The following is a 15,826-nucleotide window of genomic DNA, read 5'->3' as shown; positions in this document are numbered from 1 at the left end:
TTAAAATAGTGCTTAAAAAGTGTTTTTCTTCATTATGATGTAATGGCCATTGTGCATTAAATTTTAAAAGTATCCTAATTTGCATACAAGGAATGAGGAAAATATATAGTCCATCACACCAAATATTTTTGAAGACTTTACAAATGCTTGACTGGGGTGGGGGCTACTTAATTTTTAATCCTCTGACAGAAGGTAATCACAGTTGAATTTTCAGAAAGCTTTATTTTTCTATAAAGTTTGTCTAATCCCCAAAGTTACCTGCTCACAAACTACAGAATATCAACTTGGCATTACAGCATATAACTTCTTCAGAACTAGCACAGCTACTTAACTAACTTTGAGAATGACCTAAGATAGCTATTAAAAACAAATTATTGATTATAGCACTTGCTTTTTAAGTGCCGTTCCTATTGTTATGTAAGCAAAGAAAGAACCCATTCTTCACCTGAAATATCCTACAAACAGCAAATACATGTTTACAAGAGCAAAATTATGTGGATGCTGGAAATCTAAATTAAAAACAGAAAATGCTGGAAATACTCAGATCAGTCAGCATCGGTGCAGAGAGAAACAGAGATGTACAGAGGTAGGGAAAGGGAGCAGGGGGAAAAAGAAGAAATGGGAAGGCCTGTGATGTGGGAGGTCACGAGAGATTAAATGACAAAAGGAATGGTGGGGCAAATAAAGAAACGAAATATGGGTCTTGAGGTGGTTAACTGGGAATAGCAGAATCATTATCCACAGTTGCTCTCCAAAACAAATTGGGGCAGGGGTTACGGTCTGAAATTGTTGAATTCAATGTTGAGTTAGGAAGGCTATAAAGTCCCTAATGAAAAGATGAGGTGCTGTTCTTTGAGCTTACATTGAGTTTTACTAGAACAGTGTCGGAGTCTGAGGACAGGGAGGTCACAATGGGAGTGGGGCGGAGAATTAAAATGACAGGCGAGCAGAAGGTGAACTGAGTGGAGATGTTCCACAAAGCGGTCACCCAGTCTGCATTTGCTGTCTCCAATGTAGAAGAGACAGCTTCGTAAGGTTGAATGATTGTTTGATTTTTTATTTGTGGGACCATTTGAGAGAGGAATGTTGGTCAGGACATTGGACGAACTCCCTGTGTATGATGTAATGGGATCACCAAAATTGACAGTTAAGACCTAATTTTTAAAGTATCATCTAAAGGACAGTATCTTTAATAATACAACACTCCTTCAAATCTGCATTGAGGTGTCCACTTAGATTGAGCTCAAACCCTGATATGGAGCTTGACCCACATCTTGTAACCCAGAGGTATGAGAAATATTAAATTTTCCTGTTACGCTTTCAAGGGATGTGGCCATCATTGACAGATCAACATTTGTTACCCATCCCTACTTGCCCTTGAATGGAGTGCTTGCTAGGTCATTACAGAGGGCAGTTAAGATTCAACCACATTGCTGTGGGTCTGGAGTCACATGTAGGCCAGACCAGGTAAGGACAGCAGATTTCCTTCCCGAAAGGACATCAGTGAACGAGATGGGTTTTTTTTGACAATCATGCCACCATTGCTGAGAATAGCTTTCAATTCCAGATTTTTATTAGTTACATTTAAATTCCCCCACTGCTGTGGTGGGATTTGACCCATGTCTGCAGAGCATTAGCCTGTACAAGTGGATTACTAGCCTCGTGACATTACCACTATGCCATCATTTACCCTTAAACAAGGTAGCATACCTTCAGAAGCCTTTAATAGTTTTGCTGGGAGTTCAATACCCAGAGGAATAAAAGAAATTCTTTGTATTTCCAATGCTCCCTAAACCTTGAGAAGTTTGTACTCATTTAGTTCTATAATGGGACATGATGCAATAAAGAAGCAGTGATAATGTGGACCACTATCTTACAAATGTGGTCCATGTAGTTAACATAAATTGAAAAGAAAGACATGCATTCATTCACACACCACCCTTCACATCGGCAACGTGGCCCAAGGTGCATCACAGACTGATTACTATTGAAATGTAGTCACAGTTGTTACATAAGCAAATGTGGCAGCCAATTTGTGCACAACCTGGTTCCAGAAACAGCACATGAGATAAATGACTGATTTATTAGTTTATGGTGGTGGTATTGAGGAATAAATATTGGCCAGGACACCTCAACAGCTCTTGTTCAAACAGTGTCGTGAGATGTTTTTGTCCACCTGAACAGACAGCTGGGCCTCAGTTTAGTGCCTCATCTCAAAATCAGCATCCCTGACAGTGCAGCACTCCACCGAATTATCAGTCTAAATCATGTGCTCAAGTCTTTTGTGAAACTTGAACCCACAGCCTTCTGACTTGGGCAATAGTGCAGACACTGAGCCAAGCCAATGGAATCGAACATAACATTTTAAACAAATTTTCCTGAAATGCCAAAGGGCAAGACGGATTCTCCAATGGCCTTATATATGTTACAATTGTCCTGTGAAAAAGAATGAAACAGACACTGTTCTGTGGACTTGCATCACTGTTACTATTTATTACTGACTCTGTTCTATGTAAATAATTATAGTTGCTGCTTTGTCTGGCAGAAGTTGAAGACCCTGTTATCAGGTGCTCACACTGACCTTCACTATTAGCATCTGGACATAAGTGCCTTTGGATTGGTGGGGACAAGTAGAGAACCCACTGGCAAGTTAGGTCTGGCCCCATGATTTAGGAAAGAAGTATTTTATTAATATGAGAAGTCAATGCAAGATTATCCTTATGTATAGTCTCTTCAGAATGATGATATTGTACCTTTCATATGAAATGAAGAATTTTTATTTCTCTTTTTTAAAAAAAGGGGCAAACATCTGTTGGATTTGTGAAGCCTTAGCTCCATAATAGTGTTCATGAAAATATTAAGTCACTGCAGGCTTAAAATTTGCAGTTGGTTAATTAGACATTGTAACATGTGTGTACGTTCTGTACAAAACATTGTTATACCCAATAAAGTTAACCAGTACATGGGAGTAATGTTTCAAATCTTAGCTGTTCAAATTTATATTGAATACTTTGTAGGAGTGGCTTCAGTGTCAATGCACATGGCTGGAGCTGAAAATGTATACTTGTTTTAAGTTCAAACTTTGTGTAAAGTTAAACTCGATAGACGTATTTCATCTGTGTTTTATTATTCTGTAAAGCTGGGTGACTGGTATGGTGGGAAGGGGTTACAAATTGCAATGAGAGATCTGACATTGGTCACTACACCCAAAGTAAAACATGTAAACCTGTAATATCAGAATCTGGTGACTTCAGGGTGACTGTACACTCTATACTGAATTCGGGGACACAGACCAATACTCAACCACACTATTCAAGGCTGCGGAGCATGCTCTGAGCTGGTTGCAGGGATAGCCACAAGGCCCAGCTCCAGCCGCCACTCATTAATCTGGTTACCAGTGGCCCCCACTATGTGGACATTTTGGCTCCAGGGCCACTTTCTCTTCAACCAATTTCCACAGGAAAACTGCACACTATTTGGGGACTATCCAGGGATTTGCTGCGGAGGGGGGAATGGTTGGAGGGTGGAGGCGGAGCATGCACATTGTGGCCATAGTGTGCAATCTCTTCATAAGTTAAAGTCCCTCAGTTAGTCCACCTCCTACTGGGTGAAAACAGGAGATTGACATCCCCTCCCACCAATCAGAACCCGCCCTGCCGCACAGCCTCACTCACTTTATTGACTGACCGCAGGGCAGCTCGGGGTCACATGACTCCTGATTTGAGCCCAAATGTTGTTAATAGTTAGGGTATTCATTTGGGGACGAGTTTCGTGAACCGTGGACATTGTTCGCTTGGGGACACAGTATCTCATCCCGGGACTGTGCCCCGGAAATGGGGAAATATAACCACCCTTGTCTAGAAAGAGTTAGGGTAACCATGTGATGAGTACCCACTAGGAAGTCATGGAGCAGGAAGGGTCCAATTTGATACACTTGGTGCTATCAACCCCAATAGAAACAGGAATTGCCAGTGCAATCATTTCAGCTCAGTTTGATGTAAGTATCGAAAAGGCTAAGAAACACAATACATTGAACAATGAATGGAACACTGTCTTCAAGTGACTGGCAGAATCTAATATCTGCATGTAAGGAAAGGGAAGGGAAGAGTGATGCCTTGTTAATTTTCCAAATCCCTTATCAGGCAGGAGAGTAATATCAGTTGTTTGCAGTTTGCCAAAAGGAAATTAGAACATGAGAGGAATTCTCTGAATTTTTCAAACCAGCATTCTTAGTCTCATCATGAAGACCTTATCCTGCAGGAAACCTTGCTAGAGAGCAACAGCCTGTACACTTACTATCCATGAAATATAATTATTAAAGCATCTCTGGGCAGTGTAATGGCTATGGTCTTGAATTAGCAACCCAGAGGTTATGAGTTCAAAATCCCATCACAAGAAGTTAAAGCTGATAATCTGTGGGATAGCACAAGAAAATGACTGTGAAAACTGCTGGATTGTTGTTAAAAACCCAACTGGTTCACTAGGCCTTCAGAGATGGGAACCTGATCTCTACATGTGAGTCCACTCCCATATTTTGTGCATGACTCTGAATGCTCCCAGGGAAGTAAATACCACTCCAAGAACAAATTAATAAAAAAAAATCTTCACACATCACAGAATCACAGAATTGTTACAGCATAGAAGGAGGCCATTCAGCCCATCGTGTCTGCGCCAGTTCTCCGATGGAGCAATTTACCTAGTGCCACTCCCTGACCTTCTCCCCGTAGCCCTGCACATTCTTCCTTTTCAGATAACAATCCAATTCCCTCGAATTCCTCGAATGAAGCTTCCCCCACCACACACTCGGGCAGTGCTTGATTAGGGATCACATTACTTCACAGGCTGACACTAAGCTCTTAATAAAGATCTATACAAATGATCAATTTCAATCAACTACAAAGATTTATAAAAGATGTCATTTGACATTGCTCCCATCGCATGGCCTAACTGAGCTGACAGTCGGGAATAAGTGACTAACATCAATGAAAAGTCTTTCATTGAGAACCGTGTACCAAGGTAAATCAAGTAGTGACTAGGTGACACCAAGCTTGGATTTCAAAAGCCTAAAGATTATAGGGTAAATGGGAGATTGAGAGAGATGAGGAGTTCCATAATTTTGAGATACGAAGATTGATCTTGAGTAGGAAATACTGTAATAATTCTAACACAATGGTGAAGCAGGGAAGAGACTCAAAGAACAGTGTATTTCGAACTTTAGAATAACTTCAATCTACTTGTAACCATGATGGAACCCAGTGTTGTACCTTTGTTGAAGCATTTTCATGGCACAAGGTGCACGGGCAAGGAGACTCGCGTTTAACTTTGCTCTTGCAGATTCTACAATTTTACTGGTCAAAATCTCATCTCTGGATTTTCCAGGGAAGAGGTGCGTTAGAAGTGGAATAATCTAAACAGAAGAGAATATAGAGACAAATTAACCCATTTAGTACCATGAATTTGTATGGGTAGATTCAAACAAAGGGACCAGGATTTAACTTTATATATCTGCCTTACTGCAGTCAATGCAATTTTCTAATGTGAATGAAGAACACATTTAACATACTCAGTTCAAGAAGGAATTTACTATAATTATTTTAAATATCCAGAATCAGAATTGTGATCTGTCCAGTTTTGAATATTAAAGAATCTCCATATTACATTTTTTAAAAATCCCCAGGCAAGACGTCACTCCCTATGAACCAAAACATGACCCTATGTATCTAATACCTTATTGCTCAAAAGTGTTTTTTTCTGGACAGTTATCTAAAAGCAGCCTTACCTCTGTGAGAGGGTGGAATTGATTTATGATCTGGTGTGATATATAGCTGCTACTTCGAAGGGAGTGCTTGACATAGGTACAAGAGTAGGCCATTCAGCCCAATGTGCCTGCTTCATCATTGGTTTGATATGGCAGCTTTGTCTTTTTAAATTATATTTCCTCCCATCCTTTAATAGCATTATTTCCCAAATAAATATCAAACCCCCCTTAAAATACCTCAGGTGCAAAACTCCTTGGAATATCCTGAGGTCACGAAAGGCTCTATATAAATGAAAGTCTTTCTTTTTACCAGCTAAGTCAAACTACTGAATTATGTGGTTCCTAAAATTGTAATTTCATCACAATCAGCTAATGCTACTATGCTGTATCAGATTTGACCTGAATTATTACCTGTTTATTTCTTATATCCAACAACAATGACATGACTGCATCTTCCTGGGAACCAGTCACATGCTGCAGAATCGCTCGTGTTTTAGCCCTGTGCAGGTAGTACTGGGACACATGTGGATTGCTGTCAATGGCACTGGTAAATTGCTTTTCAGCCTGCTGATAGTTTCTGGTTCCAAAAGAAAATGAAGGGAAATTTAATCAGTTTAAAACAAAATGCCTTATCCGGGCGTCTTTAATCGTGTTCCAATATGCAAAGAAACGTTAATCAACACGAGAAATGGGGAAATGGAACATTGTTTTGCCTTCACACAGTGGCAGCGAGCAACATCCAATTTTAAACAATGCTATGTTCTTTTTGCAGTTTCTCAATGATGTGAATCCTAACTGTTGCATCAGTGTGACATTCATGATTTTCTATTGTGAGTAAGATCACTGAATTAATACCAATTCACAGCACAATTTGAAGCAGTTCATATTGTAATTCTGCAGACAGGACTGCAACTCTTAAGAAGTCCTATTACTGTTATTCCCTATAGCTAAACTTCCACATATTTAAAAAAAAGATAAGCCCTAACAATTTACTCAAACCTATCTGGTATTTTGCTACCATCAAATGCTGATTCCTTCTGGTGAAATTTGTAGTACATGGATATTTTTTACTCCAGCTCCAGGTGTGTCCAGGAAGGTTTCCTGACTCAATATGTAGATAGGCCGACTAGAGGAGAGGCTATGTTGGGTTTGGTGCTTGGCAATGAACCAGGCCAGGTGGCAGATCTATCGGTGGGAGAGCATTTCGGTGATAGTGATCACAACTCCCTGACCTTTACTATAGTCATGGAGAGGGACAGGAGCAGATGGGATGGGAAAATATTTAATTGGGGGAGGGGGAATTACAATGCTATTAGGCAGGAACTGGGGAGCATAAATTGGAAACAGATGTTCTCAGGGAAATGCACGACAGAAATGTGGAGGTTGTTGAGGGAGCACCTGCTGCGACTGCTGGATAGGTTTGTCCCGATGAGGCAGGGAAGGGATGGTAGGGTGAAGGAACCTTGGATGACAAGAGATGTGGAACAGCTAGTCAAGAGGAAGAAGGAAGCTTACTTAAGGTTGAGGAAGCAAGGATCAGACAGGCTCTAGAGGGTCACAAGGTAGCCAGGAAGGAACTGAAGAATGGACTTAGGAGAGCTAGAAGGGGACATGAAAAAGTCTTGGCAGGTAGGATTAAGGAAAATCGCAAGGCGTTCTACACTTATGTGAGGAACAAGAGGATGGCCAGAGTGAGGGTAGGGCCGATCAGGGATAGTGGAGGGAACTTGTGCCTGGAGTTGGAGGAGGTAGGGGAGGTCCTAAATGAATACTTTGCTTCAGTATTCACTAGTGAGAGGGACCTGGTCGTTTGTGAGGACAGCGTGGAACAGGCTGATATGCTCGAACAGGTTGAGGTTAAGAGGGAGGATGTGCTGGAAATTTTGAATGGTATGAGGACAGATAAGTCCCCGGGGCCAGACGGGATATACCCAAGCATATTACGGGAAGCGAGGGAAGAGATTGCTGTGCCTTTGGCGATGATCTTTGCGTCTTCACTGTCCACTGGAGTAGTACCGGATGATTGGAGGGTGGCAAATGTTGTTCCCTTGTTCAAGAAAGGGAATAGGGATAACCCTGGGAATTATAGATCAGTCAGTCTTACGTCGGTAGTGGGCAAATTATTGGAGAGGATTCTGAGAGACAGGATTTATGATTATTTGGAAAAGCATGGTTTGATTAGAAACAGTCAGCATGGCTTTGTAAGGGGCAGGTCATGCCTCACAAGCCTTATTGAATTCTTTGAAGATGTGACAAAACACATTGATGAAGGAAGAGCAGTAGATATGGTGTATATGGATTTTAGCAAGGCGTTTGATAAGGTTCCCCATGGTAGGCTCATTCAGAAAGTAAGGAGGCATGGGATACAGGGGAAGTTGGCTGTCTGGTAGCAGATGGAAAGTTTTCAGCATGGAGCTCGGTGACCAGTGGTGTTCCACAAGGATCTGTTCTGGGACCTCTGCTCTTTGTGATTTTTATAAATGACTTGGATGAGGAAGTGGAAGGCTGGGTTAGCAAGTTTGCCGATGACATGAAGGTTGCTGGAGTTGTGGATAGTGTGGAAGGCTGTTGTAGGTTGCAACGGGACATTGACAGGATGCAGAGCTGGGCTGAGAAGTGGCAGATGGAGTTCAACCTGGAAAAGTGTGAAGTGATTCATTTTGGAAGGTCGAATTTGAATGCAGAATACAGACTTAAAGACAGGATTCTTGGTAGTGTGGAGGAACAGAGGGATCTTGGGGTCCATGTCCATAGATTGCTCAAAGTTGCCATCCAAGTTGATAGGGTTGTTAAGAAGGCGTATGGTGTGTTGGCTTTCATTAACAGGGGGATTGAGTTTAAGAGCCGCGAGGTTATGCTGCAGCTCTATAAGGCCCTGGTTCAACCACACTTGGAATATTGTGTTCAGTTCTGGTCGCCTCATTATAGGAAGGATGTGGAAGCTTTAGAGAGGGTGCAGAGGAGATTTACCAGGATGCTGCCTGGACTGGAGGGCATGTCCTATGAAGAAAGATTGAGGGAGCTAGGGCTTTTCTCATTGGAGCGAAGAAGGATGAGAGGTGACTTGATAGAGGGGTACAAGATGATGAGAAGCATAGATAGAGTGGATAGCCAGAGACTTTTTCCCAGGGTGGAAAGGGCTATCACCAGGGGGCATAATTTTAAGGTGATTGGAGGAAGGTTTAGGGGAGATGTCAGAGGTAGGTTCTTTACACAGAGAGTGGTGGGTGCGTGGAATGCGCTGCCAGCGGTGGTAGTAGAAGCAGATACATTAGGGGAATTTAAGCGACTCTTGGATAGGTACATGGATGATAGTAGAATGAAGGGTAGGTAGTTAGTTTGATCTTAGAGTAGGTTAAAGGTTTGGCTCAACATCGTGGGCCGAAGGGCCTGTACTGTGCTGTACTGTTCTATGTTGTTCTATCCATGCAAAAACGGACTCTGAAATTTGGTACTAATATGCTAATCTCACTGGGTAAGGCAAAAAAAAACAATAAGCTTGTAAAAGAGACCAATTGTATTCCTGAGGTAACGTATGACTGATGGATTTACATTGCAAGTAGCTTGAGATTGCACCTTGCTGTCACTAACTACAAAGTGGAAAACATTTCATCTTGCAGCCTGATCATTACATGCACAGAAGGGACATTCATCATATTAGTGAAGGGAAAATATCGTTACCTGTTCTCATGTTCCATAAGTCCTTTCTCATTGTTTATCGCAGCGATACGGATCTGTATCCGCCAGTCCTCAGGATCCAGCTCCTGAGCTTGCTCATAGTCTAATAATGCAAAGTCCAGGTTACACTGCTTGAGGAAACAATCTGAATGAAAAGTAAACCAGACATTTTGTCAAGAAAAATAGCTCAACGTAATTAAATGACATTCACATTGATATCTATAGGTATATAACTATAAGTATTCTACTTCCTGTTCAAGGTTAAATATGAAAAGTATGTATTTACCATATTATTTTTTATTTATTTACATATATTTCCATTCATCTGGCAGTGCAATACATTTTGATTAATTTTATAGTTAATGGGAAGAAAACATTGAATCTCCTCCCAATTTATGGTACAATCAGTGGAGACCTCAGTAACATATTTCCAAAGAGAGGTGCTGGGTGATGTAATTTTGCCATTCATGGTTACGAGAGACTTAGGACTAGCAGTTACCATGGACCAATAACAGATGTGATTTATCAGTCACACTGTTTCACTGGCTCAGTTACCATGGAAATGGTTGCATGGTTATCAGAGCCCCATGAGCAGCAGTTACCATGGACAAATTATCGGAGACGCTTCAATTGTTTTTGTTCCCACAAACCAATCACAGCTCTCAAAACATTGCCATTCTTCAAAAACATCACTTACAAAAGTCATTTTTGTCCATTCAGATTGCTAGAGGGCGACATTGAACACTTGAAATTGTCATTTTTTTACCCTTTCAGGGGTTGTTAGCATTTTTGGCAAGGCCAGCATTTGTTGCCCATCCCTAATTGTCCTCGAGAAGGTGGTAGTGAGCCGCCTTCTTGAACCGCTGCAGTCCATTTGATGTAGATACACCCACAGTGATGTTAGGAAGGGGGTTCCTGGTTTTTACCCAGCGACAGTGAAGGAACGGCAAAATAGTTCCAAGTCAGGATGGTGTGTGACTTGAAGGGGAACTTGCAGGTGATGGTGTTCCCATGCATCAGCTGCCCTGATCCTTCTAGGTAGTAGAGGTTGCGGGTTTGGAAGGTGCTGTCAAAGGAGCCTTGATAAGTAGCTGCCGTCCAGCTTGTAGATGGTACACACTGCTGCCACTATGTGCCATTGGTGGAGGGAGTGAATGTTGAAGGTGGTGGATGGGGTGATCAAGTGGGCTGCTTTGTCCTGAATGGTGTTGAGCTTCTTGAGTGTTGTTGGAGCTACACACATCCAGGCAAGTGGAGAGTATTCCATCGCACTCTTGACTTGTGCCTTGTAGCTGGTGGACAGTCTTTGGGGAGTCAGGAGGTGAGTTACCCGCTGTAGAATTCCTAGCCTCTGAACTGCACTTGTAGCCATGGTATTGATATGGCTGTTCCAGTTAAATTTCTGGTCAATCGTAACCCCCAGGATATTGATAGTTTTAGAATTATAGAATTTTGCAGCACAGGATGAGGCTATTCAGCTTATCACATTTGTGCTAGACATTGAAGGAACAGTCCACTTAATTACGTTGCCCCATAGCCTTTTCAATTTCTCTTCTTCAAATAGCCAAACAAGTTTGTCCTGCTTATCTTGGAAAAACCCTTCATAATTTTGAACACCTCCATCTGATCTCTCCAAACCTTGTCCATGCTAATGAAAAGAACCCCAGCTGCCTCATAATTAAAGATTCTCATCCCCAGTTACCAACTTAGTGAATCTCCTGCTGTACTTTCTCCAAGGATTTGATATTCTTCATACAGAAAGGCAACCAAAACTATAGCGTAGCCAGTGATTTGTATAGAATTATTACCTTTTTGCTTTTGTAATCTACATGCCTATTTATAAAACATAGGATCCCATATGCTTTTGTTTAGTTTTACCAATGTGTCCTTCCACTTTTAAAGAACTGTTATCTGAACCCTTAAGTCTCCTCTGCTACTTTTAATGTTTTACCATTTAGTGTATATTTATTTTCTCTCCTTATTCCTCCTTCCAAAATGTAACAGCTCACATTTCTCTGCATTAAATGTAATCTAATATCTATCTCCCCAATCTACTATCTTGTCACCTTCCTCCTGGTCCACTTCAGAGGGTGAAAGACATGAGATAGCTAGGGGACAGGAGCAAAAGATGATCATGGAGGGGAAGGAGGGAGAAATTGCAGAGAAACTATCTCAGAGTGTAGGCAAGTAAATTCTCACCTCGTGGGGAGGGTCCTATAATTAATATGGGTGGGGTATTGGGAGCTCCACCAATCTCACTAAGTGTGTGGGAGGGTTCTAGGAACATGTTAAACTCATTTGTGGGTAGGTGGACTGGCAGGTAAGGGTCTGGTAGACAATAATTTAGTTAATGGAGAGGGCCGGAGCTGGGGCTCAATGTTATGACAAGAAGTTAAAGGGTGACATGCACAAATAGGGCAAGAATAAGGCTAGGCTTTTATAGGAAAGACTATCTTCTATTTTTGTTTCCAAGTAGCAAGTTAATAAATCTCTTTACAGTATGAAAGAACATGCTCTCTGTATAAAACATGTATCACATACACATTATTATTATGTGAAACTGCTAAAAGTATATCTGTGAGAACAATTTAAATCTGTAATCTAAGCTTGGGATACAGATGCTTAGAATTCACTCATGCTTCACATTTACATTTGTATCATCCAGATCTCTTGGTTGGATTTGCTGTTATCCTCAGGACTCCATTATTTTGTGTTTAATCACTGCCTTGAAATCATGATATGCTGTCTGAGCAAATACACATGAAATCTCCAAACATATTCTAAAAATGCAAGGCTACAGAAATTCAATATATTGGTAGTTACTTGGGTCAAATGTAAAGAATTGTTATGAGTATCATGAACATGGCCTGGTGGACTTTTAATTGATGAAAGGAAATTCAACAAATACTTAGTGCCCTAGAAACATAGAAAGTAGGAGCAGGAGTAGGCCATTCGGCCCTTTGAGCCTGCTCCGCTATTCATTATGATCATGGCTGATCATCCAAGTCAGTAGCCTGTTCCCGCTTTCGCCCCATACCCTTTGATCCCTTTGGACCCAAGAGCTATATCTAACTCCTTCTTGAAAACATACAATGTTTTGGCCTCAACTGCTTTCTGTGGTAGCGAATTCCATACGCTCACCACTCCCTGGGTGAATAGATTTCTCCTCATCTCAGTCCTGAAAGGTTTACCCCGTATCCTTAGACTATGACCCCTGGTTCTGGACTCCCCCACCATCGGGAACATCTTTCCTGCATCTACCCTGTCAAGTCCTGTTAGAATTTTATAGGTTTCTATGAGATCCCCCCTCACTCTTCTGAACTCCAGCAAATATAATCCTAACCGACTCAATCTCTCCTCATACGTCAGTCCCACCATCCCAGTAATCAGTCTGGTAAACTTTCACTGCACTCCCTCTATAACAAGAACATCCTTCCTCAGATAAGGAGACCAAAACTGCACACAATATTCCAAGTGTGGCCTCACCAAGGCCCTGTATAACTGCAGCAAGACATCCTTGCTCCTGTACTCGAATCCTCTCGCTATGAAGGCCAACATACCATTTGCCTTTTTTACCGCCTGTTGCACCTGCATGCTTACCTTCAGTGACTGGTGTACAAGAACACCCAGGTCTCGCTGCATATTCCCCTCTCTCAGTTTATAGCTGTTCAGATAATAATCTGCCTTCCTGTTTTTGCTACCAAAGGGGATAACCTCACATTTATCCACATTATACTGCATCTGCCATGCATTAGCCCACTCACTCAACTTGTCCAAATCACCCTGAAGCCGCTCTGCATCCTCCTCACAACTCACCCTCCACCCAGTTTTGTGTCATCTGCAAATTTGGAGAGATTACATTTAGTTCCCTCATCCAAATCATTAATGTATATTGCGAATAGCTGGGGTCCTAGCACCGATCCCTGTGGTACCCCACTAGTCACTGCCTGCCATTCGGAAAAAGACCCATTTATCCCTACTCTTTGTTTCCTGTCCGCCAACCAGTTTTCTATCCATCGCAATACACTACCCCCAATCCCATGCGCTTTAATTTTACATGCTAATCTCTTATGTGGGATTTTGTTGAAAGCCTTCTGAAAGCCCAAATAAACCACATTCACTGGCTCCCCGTCATCAACTCTACTAGTTACATCCTCGAAGAATTCGAGTAGATTTGTCAAGCATGATTTCCCTTTCGTAAATCCATGCTGACTCTGCCCGATTCTACCACTGTTGGCTAAGTGCTCTGCTATAAAATCTTTGATAATGGACTCTAGAATTTTCCCCACTACCGACGTCAGGCTGACTGGTCTATAATTCCCTGTTTTCTCTCTATCTCCCCTGTTCATTGTAGGTCCTCTATTACTTAGAGAGTAATTGTGTGATAGGACGAGGAAGCAGTACCACAGGACATGCGCGATGCCAATATCATCACCCTCTATAAGAACAAAGGTGACCGCGGTGACTGCAACAACTACCGTGGAATCTCCCTGCTCAGCATAGTGGGGAAAGTCTTTGCTCGAGTCGCTTTAAACAGGCTCCAGAAGCTGGCCGAGCGTGTCTACCCTCAGGCACAGTGGGGCTTTCGAGCAGAGAGATCGACCATTGACATGCTGTTCTCCCTTCGTCAGCTACAGGAGAAATGCCGTGAACAACAGATGCCCCTCTATGTTGCTTTCATTAATCTCACAAAAGCCTTTGACCTCGTCAGCAGACATGGTCTCTTCAAACTACTAGAAAAGATTGGATGTCCACCAAAGCTACTAAATATCATCACCTCATTCCATGACAATATGAAAGGCACAATTCAGCATAGCGGTGCCTCATCAGACTCCTTTCCTATCCTGAGTGGCGTGAAACAGGGTTGTGTTTTCGCACCCACACTGTTTGGGATCGTCTTCTCCCTGCTGCTCTCACATACGTTCAAGTCTTCAGAAGAAGGAATTTTCCTCCACACAAGATCAGGTTTCAGGTTGTTCAACCTTGCCCGTCGAAGAGTGAAGACCAAAGTATGGAAAATCCTCATCAGGGAACTCCTCTTTGCTGACAATGCTGCATTAACATCTCACACTGAAGAGTGTCTGCAGAGTCTCATCGACAGGTTTGCGGCTGCCTGCAACGAATTTTACCTAACCATCAGCCTCAAGAAAACGAACATCATGGGACAGGATGTCAGAAATGCTCCATCCATCAATATCGGCGACCACGCTCTGTAAGTGGTTCAAGAGTTCACCTACCTAGGCTCAACTATCACCAGTAACCTGTCTCTCAATGCAGAAATCAACAAGCGCATGGGAAAGGCTTCCACTGCTATGTCCAGACTGGCCAAGAGAGTGTGGGAAAATGGTGTACTGACACAGAACACAAAAGTCCGAGTGTATCAAGCCTGTGTCTTCAGTACCTTGTTCTACGGCAGCGAGGCCTGGACAACGTATGTCAGCCAAGAGCGACGTCTCAATTCATTCCATCTTCGCTGCCTCCGGAGAATCCTTGACATCAGGTGGCAGGACCGTATCTCCATCACAGAAGTCCTCGAGGCGGCCAACATCCCCAGCTTATACACCCTACTGAGCCAGTGGCACTTGAGATGGCTTGGCCATGTGAGCCGCATGGAAGATGGCAGGATCCCCAAGGACACATTGTACAGCGAGCTCGACACTGGTATCAGACCCACCGGCCGTCCATGTCTCCGCTTTAAAGACGTTTGCAAACGTGACATGAAGTCCTGTGACATTGATCACAAGTCGTGGGAGTCAGTTGCCAGTGATCGCCAGAGCTGGCGGGCAGCCATAAAGACGGGGCTAAAGTTTGGCGAGTCAAAGAGACTTAGCAGTTGGCATGAAAAAAGACGGAAGCGCAAGAGGAGAGCCAACTGTGTAACAGCCCTGACAACCAATTTTATCTGCAGCACCTGTGGAAGAGTCTGTCACTCTAGAATTGGCCTTTATAGCCACTCCAGGCGCTGCTCCACAAACCACTGACCACCTCCAGGCGCTTACCCATTGTCTCTCGCGACAAGGAGGCCAAAGAAGAAGAAGAAGAATTGTGTGATAGTCAATATATTTTATTTAAATTTTTGTGTATGCTAGTTATATTGTAGATGTTGTTGCATTTTCACAAATCAAACCATACTAGCTAAATTGTTTACATCTGTGTCGTAGCAGCCTTTCAAATGAAGCCAACTGACGTTCTCTGTCTTCAGAAGATGCTAAAATAGTTGAAAGCGACAAACTGACATTTTGACAGAAGTGTTGTTTGGTTTCTGTTATTTCCAGAAACTGCTAGAATCACAAACAGGAATAGCAAGCTCCTTACAATAGGATGACAAACAAGAGTTTGCTTTGTCACCTAACTCTGTTTCTTGATTGGAAGGTCTGGTATATTCTGAAG

General features: G+C 42.4%; 1 protein-coding gene across 1 annotated transcript in view; it reads right to left on the bottom strand.

The window, feature by feature from the left end:
* LOC137347668 (tetratricopeptide repeat protein 16-like) overlaps positions 1–15,826 on the bottom strand; it is a 48,813-nt gene that overhangs the window by 2,254 nt on the left and 30,733 nt on the right. Inside the window, exons 10-12 of the mRNA XM_068012343.1 lie at positions 9,440–9,581; positions 6,170–6,335; positions 5,265–5,407 (exon numbers count right to left, since the gene is read on the bottom strand). Coding sequence (XP_067868444.1) covers positions 5,265–5,407; positions 6,170–6,335; positions 9,440–9,581 — 451 coding nt within the window. The remainder of the gene's footprint in view (positions 1–5,264; positions 5,408–6,169; positions 6,336–9,439; positions 9,582–15,826) is intronic.

Source organism: Heterodontus francisci, chromosome 32 (genome assembly GCF_036365525.1).
Source record: "Heterodontus francisci isolate sHetFra1 chromosome 32, sHetFra1.hap1, whole genome shotgun sequence".
Taxonomy (NCBI): Eukaryota; Metazoa; Chordata; class Chondrichthyes; order Heterodontiformes; family Heterodontidae; genus Heterodontus; species Heterodontus francisci.
This window is presented reverse-complemented; position numbering and strand designations above follow the sequence as displayed.